The 26170-nt window shown below is 22.1% G+C and overlaps 3 protein-coding genes across 3 annotated transcripts; 2 read left to right on the top strand and 1 right to left on the bottom strand.

The window, feature by feature from the left end:
• Positions 1-1379: 1379 nt before the first annotated feature.
• LOC128955556 (trissin receptor-like) lies at positions 1380-12233 on the top strand. Its single transcript, XM_054301266.1, has 6 exons — positions 1380-1809; positions 6761-6875; positions 8546-8791; positions 10685-10842; positions 11325-11388; positions 12018-12233. The coding sequence occupies exons 1-6, from the start codon at positions 1406-1408 to the stop codon at positions 12138-12140; spliced, it is 1110 nt and encodes a 369-aa protein (XP_054157241.1). The 5' UTR covers positions 1380-1405; the 3' UTR covers positions 12141-12233.
• Positions 12234-14971: 2738 nt separating this feature from the next.
• LOC128964926 (centrosomal protein of 83 kDa-like) lies at positions 14972-17198 on the bottom strand. Its single transcript, XM_054311585.1, has 3 exons — positions 16040-17198; positions 15813-15957; positions 14972-15737 (listed from the first exon to the last, which is right to left on the bottom strand). Exons 1-3 carry the CDS (start codon positions 17067-17069, stop codon positions 14972-14974), a joined length of 1941 nt encoding a protein of 646 aa, XP_054167560.1. The 5' UTR covers positions 17070-17198.
• A 1059-nt stretch (positions 17199-18257) lies between these two features.
• On the top strand, positions 18258-20336 carry LOC128956223 (4-formylbenzenesulfonate dehydrogenase TsaC1/TsaC2-like). The gene is made up of 7 exons (XM_054301950.1): positions 18258-18304; positions 18414-18553; positions 19169-19333; positions 19545-19593; positions 19673-19737; positions 19811-19917; positions 20007-20336. Exons 1-7 carry the CDS (start codon positions 18259-18261, stop codon positions 20236-20238), a joined length of 804 nt encoding a protein of 267 aa, XP_054157925.1. The 5' UTR covers position 18258; the 3' UTR covers positions 20239-20336.
• The last annotated feature ends 5834 nt before the right edge of the window (positions 20337-26170 follow it).

The following is a 26170-nucleotide window of genomic DNA, read 5'->3' as shown; positions in this document are numbered from 1 at the left end:
AATTATTTAATTCAACCAATTTTTAAAAATACAAGTAATTTTGATATTATTGATGTTAAAATATATTTAAATTTTTAACTATTCACCTAGGTCAAAATACTAGTTATAAAGTTTGCATTAAATAACACATTATATTATTACTATTAAATGTGATATATATAATAAACAAAACTGTAATTTGTTTGAAGGCTACAGGTTGAGGACCTAAACAAAAATTTAATATATTTTAGCAAACATTTTCATCCAGATTAGTGTTGTGTTAATATAAATTATTAAATCATTTTCTTTATAATTTTCTCTTAATTTTTCATGTTTTATTATTTTAAATTATACATTTTCTTAAATTATGTAAATACAAAAATCATAAGAAATAAATAATAAATAAACAAATAAATAAACCACAGAAAGTAGAGTATAATATGTTTGATTCAATTAATTTATTATATTATTGATAAATAATTTTTTAATATTTTTAGTTAAATTTAGGAAACTTTCAGAAAATTTCTAATAAAAAATTTCAAAAATAAAATGTTATATTAATTTTAACAATAATAATGCCAGATAACTATCGATTATATATAGTAGATATATTTTTTAACCAAAATTACATATAAAATATATCACGAGTGCATTAAATAATGTGAATTAACTAAATGGTGATTGACATACATTTTGATTAATTACATCGATTGTGGATCTGATATAAGACATTGAAATGAAACGCCGGAGGAGAGAGAGAGAGAGAGAGAGCGATAGTAATAATAATATATAAATTTTGAAAATTGCATGAAATAACAGAGTGATAGCGAGACATCTAAGAGGGAAAGGGAGATGATATCAACAGTACAGTCAATAAGTATACTATACTTAGTATAGTGAGGACCAGTATGTGTGCGCACTCTTGGAATTCCCCCAAATGTCTGACAAATGCATCGTTGAGTCTGAGTTTGTGCTGAAAATCAAATCAAAAGACAAGTTTTTATTTTCACCGAAAAAAAAAAGTTTTTTCCATTCAATTTATAGCCGTAGAGCTGACTCTCACTGTTTGGGTATTTTATTAACAAATAAATAGTAGTTTGCAAAAAAGTATCAAGCACATTTTTATATATGTATTTATATATCGATAATCAAGTTTTATATATTTAATAGAATACTTCACATATAAGTGCCGACACTTAAGCTATGATTTAATAATCAATATATACTTTTAAATGACATAAATGAATGAATGAATGATTGAAACAGTTGTGACATCAGTTGTTATGATGATGTTTGCCATAAATTGATATTATATTTGTCACTCCCAACGATATAAACACCTAATGAGATTAAATTACTTAAGTTATTAATAAATAAATATTGAACAGTAAGAGAGTGGCGGACAGTGCCTTTGTCTTTAGAGGCCATGGATCCGGTTTGGTTGAGCAACAAACAGAACAACTCTCTATTAAACTCAACGACAGTCCAGTCGACCTCATATCAGGACCGACTCGAGGCGTTGGACTCACCGATGCGGGCGTTCCTCATATGTCTGTATTCCATGACATCGATGTTGGCATTTGTGGGCAATATTATAGTGATTGTCGTCGAAATATTAGGCAAAAGGTCGGCCAAAAATTTGCGGGTTTTCCTAATAAATTTGGCCGTTTCTGACATCTTGATCGGTGTATTTTCCGTTCCCTTTACATACACTGACTTTATGTTAGGTCGTTGGATATTTCCCGGTTGGTTGTGTCCTTTCGCACAATTTGTTCAAATACTCAGCGTTTTTGTCACTACATTCACGCTTACCGTCATTGGTATTGAAAGGTATGAACAAAACATTTTTTTTTTGGTTACAAAACATTAATTAATATTCATTTCACAGTTTAAATCAACTATAAAATCAAACTATTAAATCATGTGATAGTTTTTTTTAAATTCTAGTTTTTTGTGTTGTTGTTGTAAACCGTGTGCTTAACATACATAATGTGTAATTAGCTATCAAATGATTGCATGAGAAATCTAGTATAGACTTAATTAAATTAATATCAATCAAACATTAAATTATAGTTTGATTGAATTGAATTATAATTTTATCAATTTTATTTAATTAGTAGATTATTTGTAACATTTATGTAGAATATATTGAACGTATAGTTTCTTGGCTTAACATAATACCAAACATTATATTCTTAATAATGACCTAAATATTTATATCTTTATAGAAAAATATTATTAATGATTATTTTGTTTAAAGACTTAAATCAATTATTTATTTTAAATAACTTATTATTTAGTAATAATTTGAATATAATGTATTTATATATTGTATTATTGTAATTATTTTAAATAATGAGAGATAAAAAATAATATTTTGTATTATTGTTATAAACTTTCACTTAAATAATATAATAAATATTATAAGCAAATGATGTTTGAAAAAATAAAAGAAAAAATGTTATTTTAAGTCTTATATATTCAGTTTTCATTAAATATGATAATACAGTACATGTTTTACTACAGTAATAAACCTCATTAATGATACTATTGACAAATGTAAAATCTGAAAATATGTTTACATAATTATAAATAAAATTTATTATTATTTATACATTTTTAATTATCAGAATATTCATAATTAATTAGTATTGGATAAATAGAAATTTAAAAAAAATACAAAAAATATTCTAGAAATTTCCTAAATACACTACTCTTTATTGAAATCTTATTATTACTGATGTTATAATATTACTTATTAAATCTTTTTTAAATTTAAAAGCATATCTATTAGCTATATACTTTTATTATAAGTTCATTCAAAGTAATTTAGTTTATATAATTAAATTTAATAATTATTATTTATTATAAAAACAATATAACTAATTATTATAAATTATTTTTAATTAGATATTAGTTTTAATTTCCTGTTAATTAATTTATTGTGATTTTATTTGTTAGGCGTGATTCACATATTACGTTCGCAATTTTTAAGAAATCTAGACCCCCTCCCTCCCCTATGTTCGCAATTGTTCGCATGTAATCATTTAAAAAATTACGTTTGCATGTCTCTAACCGATACCCCCCCCCCCTCACCACAAGAAATAAAATATCTAAATGCGAACGTTCTTAAAGTCTCTACCCATCCCCTCCCCTCGTTCGCAAAAGTTCGCTTTGGCTAACCCCCCCCCTCCCCTCAAGTGCGAACGTAATATGTGAATTACCCTTAGAATGTGCCTTAGACGTTTGTTAAAAAGTTTGTTTATACTTTATATTAAAAGTTTGACATTTTAAAATTCATTATTATGTTTATTATATTATTGCAATAAGTAATTTTGTTAAAGTTATTGCATTTTTATTTTTTAAATAACTAGTTTATTAAATAGTAAAATCAATTTTTAAATTTTTCATCAAAATTATTAAATATTATATAAATAATTGGCTAAATTAATCAATTTTATGATATAATAATAAAAATAATTATAAGTTTTTTCAGACATTTGTCAATGAGATTACGTCAATAAATGTAAAAACTTATTATCCGATGAAATGACAGTTAAATAAACAAATGATAAAAATCATTTGAACCACTTTTGAATAATTTATTGTATAATTTATGCCAAATTTATTTTTTAAAACTATAATATAAGATTTGTTTCATAATAATAAATCTAAAAATTATTATTAATATTTAATTATCTATTATTATGTATTTATAATTACAAATATCTTTTTTATATTAAATGTATAATTTTTGATTTAAATATAATAATAATATTGAATATTTCTTTGAAAAATTAAATTAATTGTAATATTTATAGCATTTTAATATTATTAATAAAAATGTCCATGAACCATTGTTATTTGTACTGCAGCAACAGTAATAGTATTTTTGTCAATGGTTTTATTGTTATATTTAATTTATATATATTTATATAAATAACTTTTATACAATAAAAAAGATCGTTTTTATCAAACCAATTAGATTTAAATTATGATTTATATGACATTAAAAGCCACAATAATTTAATTGTCTGATCACTTAACAGCTTTTTCATCTAAGATTTTTTATTAAATATAAAAATACTATTTTATCATTAAGTGAGTTCAATAAAATATAATATAATATGCTTATGTGCGATAAAATATTGATAGTTATAAGTCCCAAATGAGACCAATTTTTTTATTTATATAACCAAAAAATGCCAAATGAAACACTCAAATAGATTAAGTTGACATTCAAAAAACATTTCAGACAACTATTTCTAATTAATATTATAGTCTCTTTGGAGTTATATATACTGTATATAACATACAATTTTTGCTGTATTTGTGTTGACTTAATATAACTTAATGTCAGGTATTGGTTATAATGTGAAGACCACCTGTAAATTACTCGTAAGTGTAGAGAACTAATTAAGATTATAAATATCACATCTAATTATAATTTTTCAAAGAGAACTACTAAAATAATTTTTTAAAAATGTACTTGTTAATAAAATTATATTATGTTATTAGTCACTATTTTAAACCACAATATATTTTAATAACACTGTAGTTTATTATCATCGTAGTATAATTAAATTATTTAAATATTTATATGATATAAACTAATCAAATTTTTATTAATTTAATTAAAAATTTTATGCAATAATTTTGTGAAATAATTTATTAACACTATATAAAACATTTTTTTTATATATTTAAATATTTAACAAACAAATATTTTTATAGAGTAATAAAAGTTTTGTTATATTTTTTTTATTTATTATATATATAATTAATATCATATAAAGTATAACATTATAAGAGGTTCTTATCTGACAATTATAGACAAAGTGGCCTCAATTTTGTAGCAGATATTAACATAATGACACTTATATTTAAATTATTAGATTTTCTTTTTAAATATTTGATACCATTTATGAAAATAATATGTTTAATATGGTAGTCAACGTTTTAAAATATTAATAAATATATCATATATTTAATATTATTTTTTTATTAACTAAAAAATGGTTTAAAAAAGATTGTATCGTATGGTTCAAAATTTATTATTTTTATTATTTAAAAAAACATAAATTTTGCTGACATTGAGTTTATGTAAATTAGATGAATTATATTATATTATATTAAAAAAATTAGCACAATTATTTTGATATTTTTATACATTGTATTATAATTTATAAATACTGTAATATAATGATAAAAGTTAAAATTTATACTGTATAATGTTAATCAATTTCAAATAAGTATCAAACTATAACCGCATTTTATTTGATATTAGTTTATAACTATGTTATATAATTAATTATAACTACACCTATACTAAGTAACTATGGTATTAAAACAAACATTTCTATTTGTTTGCAATCATTTAATTATATATTTAATTATTTTATAGTATTTATTCATTAGTGTTGAGATGAGAGACAATTGTAGAATAAAAAAATAAAATAATAGATAAGAGAGAGAAAAAAAGTGAGAGAGAGATAACATTATATAAGTTATTTGGCTATTATTATGTGTTTAAAGTTTTTTACAGTATTACGTATTTTTGCTTATTTCAAATAAATACATAGATAATTTAACTATAAAAATAAAAAATGTTTTCTTATATAGAGATGGGAGGCTTAGGAAATGGTAAAATGGGATTAGAGACGATTCACATATTACGTTTGCACTTTTTAAAAAATCTAGACCCCCTCCCTCCCTTCCCTATGTTCGCAATTGTTCCCATATAGTCATTTAAAAAAGTACGTTTGCATGTCCCTGACCGCTAACCCCCCTCCTCACCACAAGAAATAAAATATATTATTTAAATGAGAATTTCTTAAAGTCTCTATCCCCTCCCCTCAAGTGTGTACATAATATGTGAACCACCCCATTATATGGAAAAAAGTTTGGTTTATTAATTTATAAATATACAATAAAAATAATAGGATATTAAAGTATAAATTAATAATTTTAACTTCAAATTATAAATTTATTAACAATAACATAAAATTGCCCTTAGTACTTTATAAAAATGTAATCAGATAAATTTAGTAATTAATTAGTATTAAATAATTCACATATAAATTATATAAATAAAATATCTTATAGAAAAATAATAACAGTCGTATAGATTTCTTTTAATTTTAATTATAATTCATGTATAATAAAATATAATTGAATAAACTGTTATAAAGATAATCTGTTAGTAAAACATAAACACTTTAGTGAAGGTTAGGAACAAATAAGTTGTGTTGGGATTTAATTTAACTAATAATATATTTAATTATCATATATACAGTACATATTGTGAGTGATTGCAATTGAATTGAATAAAACATAAATCTAATTTTTAGTTCATTTCAATTGCATTTCAATTGCATTCAATTACATAATCTTTAATATAATACTATTATTTGTATTAATATAATTTTATTATGTTGTTTATTATTAGTTTTATTACACACATACATACGTAGATTAAATTTTAAGTATAACTTAAGCAAATAAATATATAAATTAATGCCTAATATTTGTATATTAATGATTATACTGTATATATGGAATAAATTATTTTACGATAAATTAAAATACTACTGAATTATATAACTTATATTCATTTGTTTGTCAATAATGTTTGCATTAAATGTATTTAGATTTAGATTTAAAGCCTAAAGCCTTGACAAATATATCGATAATTTTTGTTATTTATTTAAATTTGCGAAATGATTTTTAAAATTTAAATGCCTTATTTTTTTAATTTATATTATATTTATGTATAAAATAGATATTTCGCTATACTATTTCCGCTATCAAATAATAACCAGTGGTTCACCAGTCGATGTCATATAGTATTGACATTAGGATGGATATTGGGAGGCATATTAGGACATGTAGCCATGGTAATATAATATTGTATATATATATATATATATATATTATCTTATTAGTTTTGTTGTTGTTGTTGTTGTATAATCTACATTGTTGTACATATTGTACATAACAGCACTCTTTTGCTAAGTCAAGCGTTTTAGTAGTTTATGTATTATGATATTTATAGCATTATAATAATAATAATGTTATATTCAGACTTAACATATCAACCATTAGGAAGTCATATAAATTGTGTATATATATAATAAAATATATACAGTAGTCAGATTGAATTTGATTACTGATCAACAACAAAAATTTTGTCACTAAAACATTAGTATAATAAAAACATTATGATCTAACACAAAACACAAAACACAAAACACAAAACACAAAACACAAAACACAAAACACAAACACAAAACACAAACACAAAACACACAACACACACACACACACACACACACACACACACACACACACACACACACACACACACACACACACACACACACACACACACACACACACACACACACACACACACACACACACACAAACACACACACATACACACATGTGTTAAATAATTATTTATTTATGACTGTAGTGCCAAAAAACTTATAAAAATATGATTATAAAAATGGTTATCGAAATGAAATGATAGTAAAATAAGAAGTGTTTTGAATATAAGATTCCTAAGAAAATGATGAAAATTAATGAAGTGTTTCATTCAATTTTGTCTTTTCCAGTCCTATAAACAAATTCATTAAATTATTTATATTTTATTTATTCATTGATAATATAATCCATGAATAGAAATGACTTATTCCTTATAAAAAAAATTCAATAAATAGTGATTCTCTGGACAGACAACTGTTTAATTCAATGATTATTTGCTAAACAAACTAAAATGAAAGACTACTTATAAAAGCAAATATTGCTAATGAGTTTAATAGCAAATAACTTATGATTTAGTAAATAAGTTTAATAAATTAAATGTATCATTTATCTAATCATATTACACCATTTTATATTAAGGTAATATCAACCATAAAAATACAATAGTATAAAAAAAGTTAAGTCAATTTACCTAATAAGATTGATATTCAAAAATAGATGATAATACTCAAAATATATAGTATATCTATTAGTTAAGCTTTATAACAATAACAATCATATTGATAGTATTACGGTATAAGTATTATAAATAGACGTAAATAGTATTTACTTATTTTTGAATTTGAATAAAACAAATCATATATAAATATCACAGAGAGATAGTTATTACACGAAAATGTCAAAAGTATGATTGATAGTAATTTAAGCAATTTTTTAATATACATTTTATTTGGAAATTATTTACATATGTATGAATACAATAATTTCTATTAAGGTTATTATAAAGTTATTAAAATTGTTGTTATTTAGCTGTTAATTAATTTTTATAATTATTCTAATAGAATGGATAATTATTAAAGTGCTTATAAAATATCAAATTATTGTAATTAGAAATTAATGGAAAAATTATGTTACATAACTTTAATGATAATAATAATAATAAAGAAAAAAGTTGTAATTATTAAATACATAACATATTATAAAAAAAAGATTATATATATTTTTAAAAAATAATATTAATTATATTGTATTAAAAGATATAGTAAATGTATAATTATTTTCAATTGGTTTTACTCAGAAATTTACGACAACAATACCGTTTCGATGGAATAACCAGACCTACTATGACTGCCGATTGGAAGGTATGGACTACTTATGGGAACAGATCTACAATACCTCTGTCTTTATATTGACGTTTGCTATACCACTACTCATACAATCCTACTCTTATGCGTCCATCGGAAGAAAACTATTGAAAGACAAAGTCATTAATAATAGATTGGCTTTAAGGAGAAACAGTGGATCAGATCGAGACAAAGCAAAAGTAATGTACTTTTCTATTAAATATTGTTTAAACTTTTTTTAAGCCACGATTTAGTTTAATAGCTTTTATTTTCACAATTATAACCATAAAAACAGATAATAATTTATTGTTTATTACTATATATCAATTTGACTAAACCCTTAAAAATAAAAATATCTCACTATATATTAACACATATACCGTATATCTGTATAATATATTTATAAATAAAATTATCTAAAATATTGTTGTTTCCGTTTGCCATATACGGAGTGTAACTATAATATACTGTATATATTGATAGTTGTTTTTATTAAGCAAGTGCTAATAATATTGATATAAATATATAAAAATAGAATAAAATTATTATGATAAAATTTTTGTTGAAAATAAAAATTTAATATTCTGGATAATAAAAAATATATATTTAAGTGATAAAAACAAAAAATAAAAATACATTAGTTTTTATTGTCGTTTGTGACACGAGTTGACATTTTTTTAAGTTTATCCATCTAAATGAACCATACATTTAGTGACCGATTATATGCAGTTTTTCATTAACAAAAATAAGGTTAAACACTGTCAGAGAAATTTGTTTCAATTTATTTTATGAAATGGCTTTAAATTAATGACTTGGATTAGACAACTAATGGTTTTATTATTCGCCTTAAAGTTTAGTATTTATGTTATAACACTTTATTTCATTGACTACTGTAGTCTTAATATGTGACGATATTGAGGAGCTGTGCCTTAATTAATGGACAGTTTGACCGCAATTGTATCACCGAAAATACATTTCATATAATATACCCAAAAAATGACTATAAATTGTTATTGTATATAATATATAGTGTATATTGATAATATCATTAAAATGATAGCTTTTAGACCAAATTTGTAAAATAAATAACAAAATCATTTAATATTTAGACTATTATAACAGTAATTATTTAATTACTTAATTAATTAAATTTTATATATAAATATAATATCACTGTTTACTATATCTGTAGCTTTCAATATAATTTAATATAAGATAAAATAAAAAAATTGCTAAATAAAAAAAATTAAATTTAAAAAGATTGTTAAACAAAATAATTAATGTTTTATTGACTTTTATTATAAAAATATTATGACTAAAATTCAAAAGCGTTGTATTAAACAATTTATTTTTTTCTGTATTATTTTTATTAATTTAATATTAAGTTTTTTATTTTGAAGTAATATAAAATTTAAATATAAATATTTATATAGAGAAAATTATTTGCTTTGAAACACTTAATGTATGACACGGTTTTATATAAAAATATTTTATAAAATATTTATACAACAGTGAACTTATTTTTAAAATACCAAATATTTGTAACTAAAAGTTTTTTCTTTGTTTAAACATAAAATAACTATATTTTACCCAAAAAATATAGTATTATTATATATATATACAAAAATTATATATATTATTATATATATTCTAAATATTAAATTAAATTTTTCTGGTATCTTGACTTTTAAGAAATTTTTCAACTTCAATAAACTTAATTTGTTTGGTATTTTAATATTTTTTAAATAAAAACTTTATATTCTAGAGATAAATTTATTTTTGTTTATCAAAATATATCTTTAATAAATTTATTTATTATTTATGCAGTTATAGAGTTAATTCATTAATAATCAGTAAGATTTATGGATCATTTTAATGATATACTAATATAATATTTATGAATTTAATTTAAGTAAAATTGTTAAGTTGTCTGCAATGGACTGATATATTTCTGAGTGAAATTACTCATAAAATTTGCTATTATTATATGATTATTATATGATTATACAGTAATTCACAATTAAGTGTATATTACTAGAGTATTAATTATTAATATAACGATTAATTTTTATTATATATTAAATGACTTATAGATAATCCGTATGTTGATAGCAGTGGTTATAGTGTTCAGCATCTGTTGGTTACCAATCAAGACATTCATGTTATTACTTGCTTTTTGGCCAAATATGTTGGAAATTAACGATAAAATTAGTTATTATACATATATCGCCAGCTTTTTCTTTTGCCATTGGTTTGTATTATTGTATTATTTTTATATTATATTATATATGAAGGTTTATTGAGCCAAATATGATTATAATTAATAATTTTATTTAATAAAAAATAAACATCTACAGGATCTTATATAATAATTGATACTATCTATAGAATATATACAATTCATACTAATTTGTTATATATATTTATAATTTGCTTCTATTTATATATACAGTATATATAGCTTAAAAATTATTAGGAAAATACCGAACAGTTTACATCACTAGAAAATGTTTCTGAAAACTTTAATTAAATGAAAATAATTATATGATACTAAATGATAATAATATTTTTTATTAAATTGTTTATAAATTGTTGATTATTACATTTTTTTAGTTTAGCAAATAATATTAGAAATACAATATCTAAGATTAGAGACTTTTTTAGTAAACTTTTATAGTATACAATATAAATAAATATTAATATATTAATAATGATTTGTATTTTTACATTTAGGCTGGCAATGGCCAACTCTTTTGTCAATCCTATAATTTACTCATTTATGAGTAAAAGTTTTCGCGTATGTATACATTTATTATATTTATTATTAATATAAATATTATGCCTTTTATTAATTTTATTATTACTGCTTGCTTTGCATAACTTTTTTTATTGTTTGCATTAGTATAGTCTAATCTAAAGTCTATTTTATAACTATTAATTTGATAATGTTATGTTAAATTGTCTAAAAATAGTTAATATTAAATTTACAATTTGGTTAGCAATTAGCTAACAATTTGAATTGATAAATAATTAAGGTTAAAAATAATGAATAAATTATTGTTGGAAAATACTAATTAAATTTTGAAATTTGTTTATTAAGATTATATTATATAGTATTAATCTAATAAAGAGTTAGAGATTATTATTGAGTAAATGTTTACTTTGAAACAAAAAAACTCATTAACATGTTTATGAGATTCTTACACATCATATATATATATAATAGATATAATGTCTTCAATTTATTCATATATTCTATATTATAGAATATTCTCGTAAATATAGTTTGTATTGCTTATGAAATAATTGGTCGATTGTAAGCTAATAATCATTTATACTGTATGTTGTTTTTTACGCAAACTGTGTGTGTGTTTTACATATTAAATATTTTATATATTAAATAAAGTTTATTGTTTGTTATGTTAGGCTGATTTCAAGGATGTATTACTACATGTGTGGAACTTATTTGTGGTGAACCCTTCAAAGCCGACCAAACATATCAACCGAATCAGTCGCGTCCACACAGAGAAAACCATTATCCAGTTCTGAGGGGAACACCATTTCAAACACACACACACACATCAATAATTATCACATTCAACAATACATGAGCTAACATATGGATAATAATAATTATATATATATCATATATTTATTTATTCATCATTTTAATTTAATATACCACCAGCCTCTTTTATATGATAAACAAAACAAATATTATCATATTAAATAAATACAATATATATATACTGTATAAGTGAATCATAAAACCCAACCATAAACCTACACAATACCTAAAACAATGGGCAATATATTATTATCATTTTTTTGAACGATAACACATCACTACATTCCCCGACTGTTTTGTACTAATCTAATAAATAGTTAATGAATATGTGAATCATTGGCACAGATTTTGGATAATTAAATAATAATTAATTTATAAACAAAAACTTAACTATTAATTGATTAGCATTTCTAGTCATTAAATAAAATAATTTGTTACTTCTTTTAATTAATACTTCCAATATTTCTTTCTATTTTATTAATATTATATCAATATATTTTATATTATAGATATTATAATTGATATAATAATTATAAAAATACAACAGTAAATGTATTAAATTGTATTTATGAATGCATAATTAATTTAATATAACCATTTTAAATGTATTTATCATTTACACTATATTTTTGTATTTGTAAATAATGCTATATAAAAATATTAATATATAGCAATATATTTTACAATATATATGACACTATTTGTTGACACCTCATTTTAAAATATATAATTATTTATTATAATATTAAAAGTATTAAAAGTATATTAAAATATAATTATTATATATTATTTTAGTGTTGGGTAAATAGAGATTTTGTAAATTTAGTACAGTTTTGACTTAAAGCTAAGTTGTCAGTTAAATATATAATAGTATATCTAATTTTAAATATGATTTTAATGTATATTATCTATTATATAAAACAAACTAAATTATTTATATAATATGATTAAATATAAATAATTTATACGTAATATGTATTTGAAATTGTGTAGTACTGTATTAACATATTGTTTATTCAATGGTGTAATGATTTGTTTTTTAATGTTAATAATAATTTTTACTTAATTTCTAATAGTTTATTTTAGTAAATTAATATTAAAATAATATAACATTAAATTCTAATTAAATACTTATTGTATAATTAATGATAAAAGCTTGAGTCAAACAATAATTAACTTACAATTGTGATCTATAAATAATTATGAATTTTATGATTTTAATAAAATTAGAATACAGACAAAATTTTAATTTTAAAAAATGAATTAAAAAAATTTAAAGAAACTTTTATGTATTTTTAAAAAATAACTATTTACCCAACTTTATAATACATACAAATTGATACTACTGTATATAAGTCTAAATATACTATTTATATTTAAATTTAGGTATATTATGTAAATTTTAATATTTTATGATTTTTTATCTATTGGCTTATAATTTATAACATATACTGCCATATAAAGTATAAATTAATAATTTTACACAATTCTTGTATATGTAAATTTATTTTAAATGTTTTTTATATTATTTAATATATTTATAGTTTATTATAAAATTTCAAAAATTTTCCATTAAATTTATATTCTAATAATTCAAGGCTATAAAGTAATACAGAAAACTAAATTACTGGACAAATAAAAATTATTTAGTTCTATAATAAAAAATATTTTTACTAAATACATAAAAATTATAAAATTTTTAAATAAAAAATATTAACTAATATTCAGTGAATAATTTAGTTAACTATTTAATAAAAATAAGTTTCTCATTAGATAATATCAAAATGCACTAAACATAACAAATTATAACTTAAATAAAATTAGCAATATTATTATTAATTTAATGAATATTGTCAAATATTAAATGTTGCTTTTAATTAAAAAAAATATTTTTAATAAATTTGATTTAAATAATTCTAAAAAATAAATTATATATTATACTATAAAGTATAACATTAATTGTATTTTAAATTATTTAGTTTTATTTAATTTATTTAAATAATAGAATATAAATAACTATTATTAGTAATGAATATTTTGGTTATAATATAAGTTATACGACTAATGTATACTAGTAATGAATAGTTTGGTTTTAATCTTAATAATTTAAATATTAAATAATTATTTTTAGTTAGAAAAATTTAGATCTTAAAATCTATTTTATAAAAAAAAATAATTTTTATTTAAGTATTTAATTTGACCAAGTTGATTTTGACAATTCTATCTTAGCATTTTTCAATTGGTTTATATTATTATATTATATTTGAAACATGATATTATATTTTAACACTTATATTAAATAAATAAATTACAAATATTTTTTCTGAATGTATTGTATTTTTGCCTATTATTTGTTTATTTTTTTAAACATACTGTATAATTTTAATAATCATATTATCATACACTGTATAATAAAATACATGTATACTATACATTGTATAGTATAGTATTTATCATTAATTATTTTCATTGTGTACAATCATTTAATAATTTTAAATTTATTTAAACAAATATAAAATTATTATAACCATTCTTATATTTTATTAAAATATTTATAATATTATACAATAGATTTCTTAATGTTTATATTAATTAAATATTGTTTTCATTTACCGGTAAATTAATGTACCGATAATATTAATCTACAAAATCTTATATAAAAGTAAAAAATTATTTACAATCAAATAATTACCGGTAATTTGTATTAAATAAAAAAAAATATCTACGAATAATAAATATGTTATATAATTTAAAATTTAATATAAAATTTAAATTATTTTAAATATAAATTAATATTTTATACAATAATAAATTAATCGTTAGTTTGGGTATCTTTGACATCCCTGTCCCTGCAATGTGGCGAATCAAATGAGCAGTTCGACAGTTGAAATGCAATTTCATTTTGCTTTTTCTTTAAAAGTTTGAGCTCTTTCTTGAGCTGATTGTGAGCGTCAGCCGATACCACACCTGCCATCCCATGACTAGACTTCCGATGACTCGATTCTAAGGTCTTTTGTTTTTCCTTTTCTTTCGTTTCCAACAGTTTTGACTGTAATTTCTCAGCAATTGTTAAATATTTGCTATATTTAGTCCTCAATTCATCCCTTTCTTTCTTAATTTTGATGACATCCCTCTCTAGACCTAATAATTTGTCTTTAAAATCATATCTCTCTTCTTCAATACAATTCTTAAGTTTGACGACATTCTTATCGCTCAATATTTTAAATTCTTCTAAATGTTTGCGTTCTTCATCTAATATGTCTTTAATGCGTTGATAATCACTTTTATATTGATCTCTCTGTCGAATCAAGTCTTTATTAAGTGCCGAGTATTCTGTGTTTTCACTCTTTTGTTTATTGAGATTATCGTGGAGTTGGATGTGCTGTCGACGCAATTTATCTAACTCTTCAATATTCAACTGATGTGACTCTATCTTAGCCCTCAACATCATAGACTCTCTTTCCACACTTAACCGCAATTCAGACATATTTTCAATTTGGCGTTTCATTTGTTGAATCTCTTCCTTGAGTTTTGTCTTCTCTTCCTTTAGATCTTTAATCTTTGAATGCATTGAATTTCTTTTGTTTTTAAAAAATAATAATAATATTAATAATTAGTTAAACAAATTATTTATATTAAAAACTAATTAATACTTTTCCTGTTCAATAGCACAGCGTCTATCAAACTCTTGTTGTCTGATTTCAGTCATTTTTAATTCAAAATCTCTTTCTTTGTCTTTAGTTTCCAAATCTAAACGTTTCATTGACTCGTCTTTAGTTTCAAAATCAGCTTTTAATTCTGTTTAATAAAAATATTTGTATATTATATAACAAAATTAAATCAAATACCAAATTTACAAAACATGTAATAAATGACTTACTTTTTAATTGATTAACAACAATATCTTTTTGATCCTCAACTTCTTTAATACTTAATAAATAGAAATTTTTGATTCTATCCTTTTCTGTGGTAAAATCTTTATCCTTTTCGTCCAACATTTTATTTAAACGATTAGTTTCAAGTCTTAATCTATCGATCTCTGCCAACAAATTTTCTTTTTCTCTTTCATTATTAGATATAGTTTGTTGTAATTTAAGATTATTATCACTTAAACTCTTGAGCTGTGAATTAAGTTCAGATATTTGTCTTCCGAACGATTTTTCGCTGTTTTCGTGTTCTGTCACTAAAGACTCGACTTTTGTTTCAATTCGTTTATATTGTTGTTCTGCGTCTTCGAGTGTTGTCTGATATGATTTGACTTTTGCTGACAATCTTTGATTTTCATGATTTAAATCCGTAAATCTCATAACATCTGGCAATTGGTTTACTTCCAAAAGTTTGTTTCGCATCTCTTCCTTCTCTTTCTTAATCAAATTAATTTCCGATTCAAACGATAATTTTAATCTCTCGATAGTTTCGAGATTTTCTTTTTCCAAAAACTCAATCTTTTGTTTTGCAATCTTCAGTTCATATCCTAACCTCTCTTTATCTCTGATCACAGTTTCATAGCTCTTATGCAACTTATTTAACGGTTCTTTGAGTTCATCTTCAAACTGATGTTTAATAACTTGTGGATCCAATTCTTTGAGTTCACTTTTGAGAGTTTCAATCATTTTATCTCTTTCTTCGCAAACCTTAATCATTTGGTCGACTTCGTCATCCTTTTTGTCTTTAATTTGTTTGGTTTCGGCCAACACTTGTCTCATATCTGCCTGAAGAGTGACAAAATCCTTCTGCAGTTTCAAGTGTTCCTCTCTAAGAGTCGAGTAATTGTTTTTCCTTTGTTCGGAACGAAGTCTTTCTTCGGCTAATAATTTCTGTAACTCTTGCTCTCGATTGGTGACCACAACTGCCGCACGGCTCGATCCGGTCGACAACACGGGGTTTGAGCCAACTGTTTGGTCCATCATTTGTTAACAAATGAATTATCACTGAATTGAGTCCCCAATTGTGAGTACGAGTTGTCTGACATTTGAGCCACCAATCAATGAAATACATGTCATCTCATCTCATGGTTTCATCGATTGATGATTAATAACATATCTCTTAATTCAAATTCAAATCAATATCTTTGTTAAACATCACATCAAATGCTTTTGTCATTCAAATCAGTCAAATGTTTTGCAAAACAAATTAATTCATAATTTTAGTGAATATTCATTGAATTCAATCATTCAATTGAAACAAACTTTTAAAAAACTAATTTGTGTTTATATTTGGCACTAATGTTGTCATAGAAACACATATATTAAATAAATACAATCATTGGTATATATTAATGATACCGTATTTTATTAACATTATTACTGATTATTTATTGTCTATTACCGATATACTAATCAAAATTACTAATTAAAAAAATAAATACAATATTTAGTATTAACTAAATTAATATTTGTTGCTTAAAATCTAACACTTTTTTTTAACTAATTAATTAATTTTTAATTGCATGTAAGTTGTCGACCAATAGAGGTCAACACAACACTATTAATATATTTTTAAATGCGTTAAGTAAACTAATATTGTACTAAAAAAATGTAACTTTGTATTAAATCATACATTTATAAATTAAAATCAAATCAAATTATCAAATAGTATTCAAATTATATGAATAATAATAATAATAAAAAGTACAAAAAAATCTAAAATACTTTTATTTATTTATAGTATTTATCATTTGATTGAAACTTAGATAACGTTTTTCTTGCCTTTCGTAATACAGATACATAACACATATTATTAATATCAATAAATTGATATGAATTTCATATATAATTTTTAAATCTCTATTAAATCCATCGATAATATTGTACTGTATATGCAATCAATGTAATCGTAATTAATTAAAACCCAAATTTATTTAATTGTTGGTTTTCAATGGTCAACAAAGTTTGTAGTCTAGGATAAAAAGTGTCATTTTTTATTTTCATTTTTTAATTAGCAATTTTTGGAAATTTGTGTACATATTATCAAACGACTTTGAACTAAACAAATCAAATATTTTGTTTAGTCAGTAATTTTTGTAATTTTAACAGAGAGTGCCATTTATTTTATAAAGTTTCTCATTTATTGTATTTGTTAAATAAAATTTTAAAAATTATGTCAAATTCACACAATTTTGACCAAAAAGTTGTTTTAATAACCGGTAAATTTGAATTAATTCAACTACAGTATTAATATCAGTATATAATTTACTATACAATATATTTCATTAAAATTTATATATAAATATCTAAATTATTGCCTAATTAAAGGTGCCAGCTCTGGTATCGGTGCGGCCACTGCTATCCAGTTGTCAGCACTGGGAGCCCAAACAGTGATCACTGGTAGAAACGCCGATAGATTGCATGCCATTGCCTTACAGTGCAACCAAAAGTCAACAAAAGGCTTAACAGTCAGTAAAACTTTGCATCAAATTATTATATTAGGCTATCAATTGAATGAATTTATATGTTAAGTACTAATGAAAAAAGTCATTTATAAAAAAACTAATCAATAAATACTATASTCTATGAATATTTAAAATACAGTAGTTTGAAAATATTTATATAACAATCAGTCATTTTTATAGAAAGAGARAGAGAGAGAGAGAGAGAGAGAGAGAGAGAGAGAGAGAGAGAGAGAGAGATCCCCTAAAAATACATCAAATGAAATCATTTTTGAGCACTAATTCATGTTTTCCGGTCTTTATTCAAATTAATATATCTTTTCCGTACAAATAAAAAATTGCAACGAAATGAACCAATTTATGCATTTAGTTATCATTCAATTGACTTATTTGCATAACATTTGCATTAATTATTAGTTATTTCAATTGCATTTACACAATGATTATTAACTTTTAATAAATAKATATATTTAAATTGATTATTTTTACACAATGTGTAGTGTATTCTAAAAAATAAATTAATAGTTTATTTTATTACATCATAATAAAAACTTTTAAAAAACTATTTTTAAATATAACAAAAAATATGAGTTCAACCCGTAAATACATTATAATTGAAAGGCATTGGAAGTAATAAGCGATTTGGACAATGAAAGTGATTCAAAGCGATTGATTGATGAGACCATCAAAAAGTTTGGTCGCATCGATGTATTGGTTAACAACGCGGCCCTCTTTGACACCAATAGTAATATTGAAAGTCCTGATGCTATTGATGTGTTTGATAAGGTCTGAGCATTTCATTTCATTTCAATTAATTAATTTTTTAAATATTAAAAATTAATTATAATGATTATTTTTTATAGTAAGCTAATTTATATTGTGTCTAAAATATATAATAACTTTAATTAATATAATTATATTCAATTAATGCATATTTGATTATATGCATTAAAAATTAATTACCTATTTATTAAATATAATGAAAATTGAATTATAGATAATGCGGACTAATTTGCGGAATACTTTTGTTTTGACACATTTTGCCGGTTTGTTTTCATAACTTGTTTTCAATAGACTTTTTGGTATTATCTTATTGATTGTAATTATTGTAAACTTATCTAACAGTTCCGCATCTAATTAAGACAAAAGGATCGATAGTCAACATATCAAGTGTGACGGCCTTCAAACCGGTCGGACATTTAGTTTTTACCAATTGTTTGACAAATAAGAAATTTTTTTAATCAATTTGTTGCTTAAAAATAGTTTGCTAATGCATTGGTCTACTGTATGGCCAAATCGGCTATTGATATGTTGACCCGAGGTTTGGCACAGGAATTGGGACCCAAAGGGGTTCGCGTTAATTGTATTAAGTAATGTATTACAGTCTTAATAATTTAATATTACTTTAAATAATTATTTATCTATTTATTTAATAATTAATTTACTATTAATGCCAAAGTCCTGCTCAAATCCAAACCCCTGTTTACGCCCACTTTGGGATGACTGTCGAGGAAGAGAATAAAATGTGGTCTGAAGTCAGCAAAAAGACTCCTTTACGACGTCCGGGAGAGGCCGACGATGTGGCCAAAGCTGTGGCATATTTTGCTTCCGATGATTCATCATTTGCTACGGGAGTGTCACTTAAACTGGACGGAGGTTTTATGGATTCGCCTCAATTCATTTTCAGCTAAATTTATACTTAAAATTCAATTATTTTTGATTAATAATAAAGTTTTTAAAAATAAAATTGAGTTTTTTATATAAAATTATTAGTATTAATAAGGTGTTAGTATAGATCCGAAATTTGTTTTTGTAAATTAAATTTTGCAAAATATGAGTTCACTTTTATAAATACCCGAATCGATTGAGTGCTTTTCAAATAAAAAAAAATCTCATGAATTTTAAGTTTAATTTCAATTTCAATTTTAAATTAAATTTTTTTTAATACGAAACTTGATTAAACATGAGAGTGGGGCCATTGGCTACATGTGCTCATTGAATATTCTCTATAGGCTTACGATATGAGTAGTGATTTATAATTAAAAGATGTTTAGCTTTTTACTACATATTTAATATTGCTAAATGTCAACATATTTATAATAATTTAAAATATAAAATTTATATATTTATTTTCTTCTAATATTTATATTTTGATATAAAAAATTATTTATATAAACTTATATAAGATATTTACAGCTTTTATGATATTTAAAATATCTAAAAGTTTTTTAAATTGGTTTAATTTTATATATCAAACATAAACTTTATGTTAAACCTATATTGTATCTAAAATTTAAATTAATGTACATTTATTAAATGTATTTTACTGAATTGCGTACATTGTATATACAGTGCATTATGTAAATTACTAATAGACTGACCACACAAAAGTTGTGACATTAAACATCAGATTTATTACTATAAAATTTCAAATATTATTGTTAAAATCTAATCCATAAATAAAAAATATTGTAATTCTTTTTTAACTTTAATGAAATATTTGATATATTACTTATAGTTGTTAATAAACATTTAGTGACTCTAGTATTTAAATTTAATCTAAATTATAAAAATTTGGTTTTCAATTTTAAGTCTAATTTCACTATTTTACAGTATCTATTACTGATAAGAAATGATAAAAATGTAAAAATAAACTCTTAATTAAATTAATGTATGTAATAACACATTTTTATTTGTTTTATTTAATATAAAAACTTGTTTAAGATTATAACTTTAATATGGTCACCCTATCTTTCAATAATTACAATACAATTTATGTATAAATGTAAGTATGAATAATACTGTATATAAGTATTGTATGAATATGTTTGTTGGCATTATTATTAATGTCATTATAAAGTATTATTATTATTAGTTGTTTGTATTTAATTTGAAATTAACTCAACAACATTTGAATTATTTTAAAATATAATTTATATAAAATTTGAAGAGAACTTTGAATTATACTAAAAATATTTGCATACAATTAGACGTTACTTTAAATACAATCGTTTATAATATCATTTGTCAAAGAAATTTCACATAATTTTAATTTTTTATTCTCTTTATAATAATGATAATTAATGACAAATACAATAAAACCCTAATTTATTTTCAAAAGTATACAGTATATTACATTATACTACAGTATACATAAATTTTGTATATTTGTTTGTTGTGTGCAAGTATTCAAAATTCAAAACACATGTCAATATACATAATAAGTATTACATATCATCAAAATATATAATAATAGCAATGTTTAAAAATATTTATAAGTTTATTTAAAGTAAATAGACAATTATTATAGATATTTTGTTTATTTAATTATATTAAAATACATTATCTAACACTGATAATTTGTATTTGTTATAAATATATTAAACTGAATCTTAATTTAAAATGAAAGACCAAAAGACATAATAAGCTTAAGATAAAAACTAGACTATAGTTGAAAAGTGATACAAAAATAATAAGAAATAGCAATTTCACAGTTTAGTCTTTGTATTTAATATTTTGCTGCTATTGTATAATTGTTTTGACTCTCTCTCTCTCTCCCTCTCGGTTTGAAAATTTCACTCACAATTGAGTTAAACCAATAATTTGTTGGACAACTGCCCAAAGATTTAAGATCAGACTTGACTTCTCTCTCTCTCTCTCTTCTTTCTTTCTCTCCTCTAGACGTCAAATATAATTATATATCATTTGATGTCTAAAAGTTTTACTCTTAAGGCTTTTACTATGTTTTGACGCTATACTTAACTGTTTTCATAAATTAATTATTATTATTATATGTAAAATTATACTCATACGCTTATAAATTGAAAAAATTGTAAAAATTCAGAGCAAAAAATTAAAAAAGATTAAAATTTAGTCAAAATATAATTTGTTTACCACTGCTTTTGTGTCTGTATTTTCACCTTAAAAATCATACACTAATAATTACATTGAGTTTTATTTTATATTTTTGCCATAAGAAATTATACTTAAATTAACAATAGTTTTGTTTGTGTTTTTATGTTTGTAAAATGAAAATTTGAAATCAATAAATGTTATTTTTATTTATTTAGATCAATTGAATATTAATCGCTAGTAATAGCAAAATAAATAAATTATAAAAATTATTTATTTGAATTTTTATTCAACATTTTACTAAGTTTTACTATTGACAATATATTTGTGTTAACTTAATATTTTTATTTCAATTAAAGAAAATGGTTTTTATATTTTCCATTATTTGTAAAATTAAATAAAACTAATTTAATGTTATTATAGAGTTTAAGGTTTACATTAAACATTAAACATTAAACTAACATTTGAAATGTGAAAAAAGTGTTTTTTGAGAATTGAATACTAGAAATGATGTATTAAAAGGTAGTTTGACTTCTAGATTGAGAGTTGGTTTACATTAAATTGCAACCAAATTGTATTAAAAAATATCTATTATATAATTATATAACTTTATATCTATTATATTAAACTAAAAATCATACAATGATTTCCTGGCAAATAGTTTCTTATGGGAACATATATATTGTAAGCAATGATTTTATTTTTGGTATCAATAGTCGACAACAAATTTCTCACATTAAATGTCAAAATAAAAGTCACAAAAACATTATAATTTTTGCTAAAATTCTTCGATGACTTTGGACTAAGAAAATAAAGAAATTTCCGAATTGATGGGACAGTCGTATGAATACACACAAAAAAAATCAGTGTAATCGCTACACGTTTGGACTAATGGTGCCGTCAATTACAAGATCAAACTATCTATATATATGATTGTAATGTGTGTTTAAATGATGTCACAGACAATTGGTTGCGATAGCAATGGGAAATACTGGTGAACACCGACCCACCGATTATGAGACTTTAGATGCTGTAGTAATGCATCACTGAATCGATTACATAATAATACAATATATATATATATATATTGCAAGTATAGTATAATATGGTATAGTGTTGTTGTAGTTGTGGATTAAGTTTTTGTCTTGTTTTTTGTCGCTATAAGTCTATAGTCCCGATCCCACGCCAACACCAATTGTTTGCTGTATTTCCCACCGACCGGCCATTTAATTGACATTATATTCATAACTATTAGAGAGTAATAGCAACTCATAATAGTGTACCAAACAAATGTCATATTATATAACGTTAGAGCAGACAAAATAAATGCTATATTATTTTTAAGCACTAAAATGCTATTATTATTATTATTACAATAATAAAAAAAATAATAATCATTTGGTGCTGGAGCTCATAATTAACTTTTATTTCACATAAATTACTAAATAAATTATAACACAAAATAGTCAGTAACTGATAATGGACTGTAAATTATATAAAACCTGATGTATATATACTGTATATATTACAGTATATATATAGTGTGGCATTACTTAGCGGTCATAAAAGTTAACATTTCTCTTCAGAAAGTCATTTAAATAATACTAAATTTTATGTATTATATCTATGCATTCAAACTAATTGTGATTTAATTTTTAGACCATAATAAGGAAAAGACAGTTATTTTAGAGTTTTATATACATTAATAGTGATCTCAATTAATATGTGGTTAAACTTTTTATTCACTTTTATAATCACAATTAATTTAAAAAACTTTTTGTTTGCAATAAATTCTAATATAATAAAAAAAGTAACTTAGCAGTTAATAATTTAATTGTATTAGTAATCTAAAGTAATTTTGTCATATAATTTTGTCAATTATTAATTAATTATTTATTTATAAAAACATTTACTTGTTTTGCGGTTGATTTAAAATGTAATTGAAAATTTATAATTGTAATTTTTTAAAAGTAAAATACAAAAAATAATATCATGTAAACTTAATTAAAAAATAATTAGATCATTTAAAAAAACTAATTGTACAAAAAACATACAAAAAGTACTAATATATTATTGTATAAAATTACTAATAAATAGCATTTTATTTTAAAATATTTGTATCATTCAGCAAATAAATAAATGTAAAATTGAAATTCATTGTATTCATATATCACATAAAATTAAAATTATTTATATTATTAGTTTATTAAACAACATCAGAAATTAAATAAAAATTTTCAAAAAATAAAATAAATTGTTAAATCAAATTCAATTGATTCATAATATAAAGACATAATTTTCTCAAAATGATTACTGATTTGTAAAGTGAAGTTCATTGAAGTGACTTCTTATAGTGAGTGAACAAATCGTTTCATAATTTCTTTTTAGTAAACTTTCACTTATTTTTCTCTCTAAATAAATCACAATTTATTGCTTTTATATAAAATACAATAAAAGAAAAATAAAAGAAATATTGAATTGAATTTCATTCAAACAAACGAATTATCTTTTTTTGACACAAAAGTGTCGATAAAATGCAACTCTATATATATAAGTGATTGCTTTCTTACAACAATACAAATGGTAACACAACCGTAAAAATGAAGCAAAAGTGAAGTCCGTCGAGCCATGAGATGACATCCAAATCATGCCATACATTGGCATACATTGCTATACATTGCCATACAATGACATTCAATGCTTGTCTCCCAATACATGCCTTTGACTTAAGTAGTGAACACTTTATGCCAAATATATTGGATGTGTTTTCCAAATGAATGTAAATTTGTTTTTATATTCAAAAGTCATGTTATTTTTATTTTAAAATTCATGTCAAATATTGCCTCACTATTTGTTCATTTTTATAGAGCTATTGTATTGTATATAAAAATCGACAATAATTTTCCTCACTTTCCTCTATTTTGTTCATTCAATGGTCCAAACAATTATCCATTTTGCTCATCCCTGTCCTTCCAGTCTTTCAAAAACTGGATTTTTCAATAAAATAATGTATATATGAAAGAGATGTCTACAATTGATCGATAGATATGTCTGTTTGTGTATATTTTMAAAATATCGATTCATTTAAATTAATTGACAAATATATATACTGTATATATATAATATATAATATAGTGCTGTGGGATATCTTTGCATATCTTTGTGTATATATATAGTAAAAATATCTACAAAATACTAAAATTACTTTTGACTTAAATAATCAAAAGATTAAAGAAAACATATAATATTTATTTCTTGTATTTTTATATATATAGAAAAAATATATACGTTTATTATAATAGGTTTCGCTTTTCAAAAATACAGAATTTTCTCAGCAAATGGTATTAGTTTTCATCACGCGATTCAATGTCCGACACATACCTATGCTTTGCAGACACTCTCTGAGGGCATTAATTACAATTATATTTGACTACTTTTTGGCAAAAAAACATATTATAATTTTGTTACAAGAAAAACATAAATAAAACTAACAAAAATAGTAGATTAATATTTTAAATAATAAACAAGTTATAACTAATAATTTTTGATATATATATATATATATATATAGACTATAATAAAGAATTATAATAAAATCTAATTTATGTGAAATATGTGTTTGAATTGAGTGCGATATTTCCATATTTATAACTAATAACATAAGATATATTAAGATTTGATATTTCTTTAACATAAATAATTTTATAATGAAAAAATAGTAAAAGCAATCATATTAAAAGTGACATAAATAGATAGATAGATATATTAATG

The sequence above is a fragment of the Oppia nitens genome, unplaced genomic scaffold, assembly GCF_028296485.1.
Source record: "Oppia nitens isolate AA-2021 unplaced genomic scaffold, nextdenovo-longstitch-racon4-pilon3 scaffold10_pilon_pilon_pilon, whole genome shotgun sequence".
Classification (NCBI taxonomy): Eukaryota; Metazoa; Arthropoda; class Arachnida; order Sarcoptiformes; family Oppiidae; genus Oppia; species Oppia nitens.
This window is presented reverse-complemented; position numbering and strand designations above follow the sequence as displayed.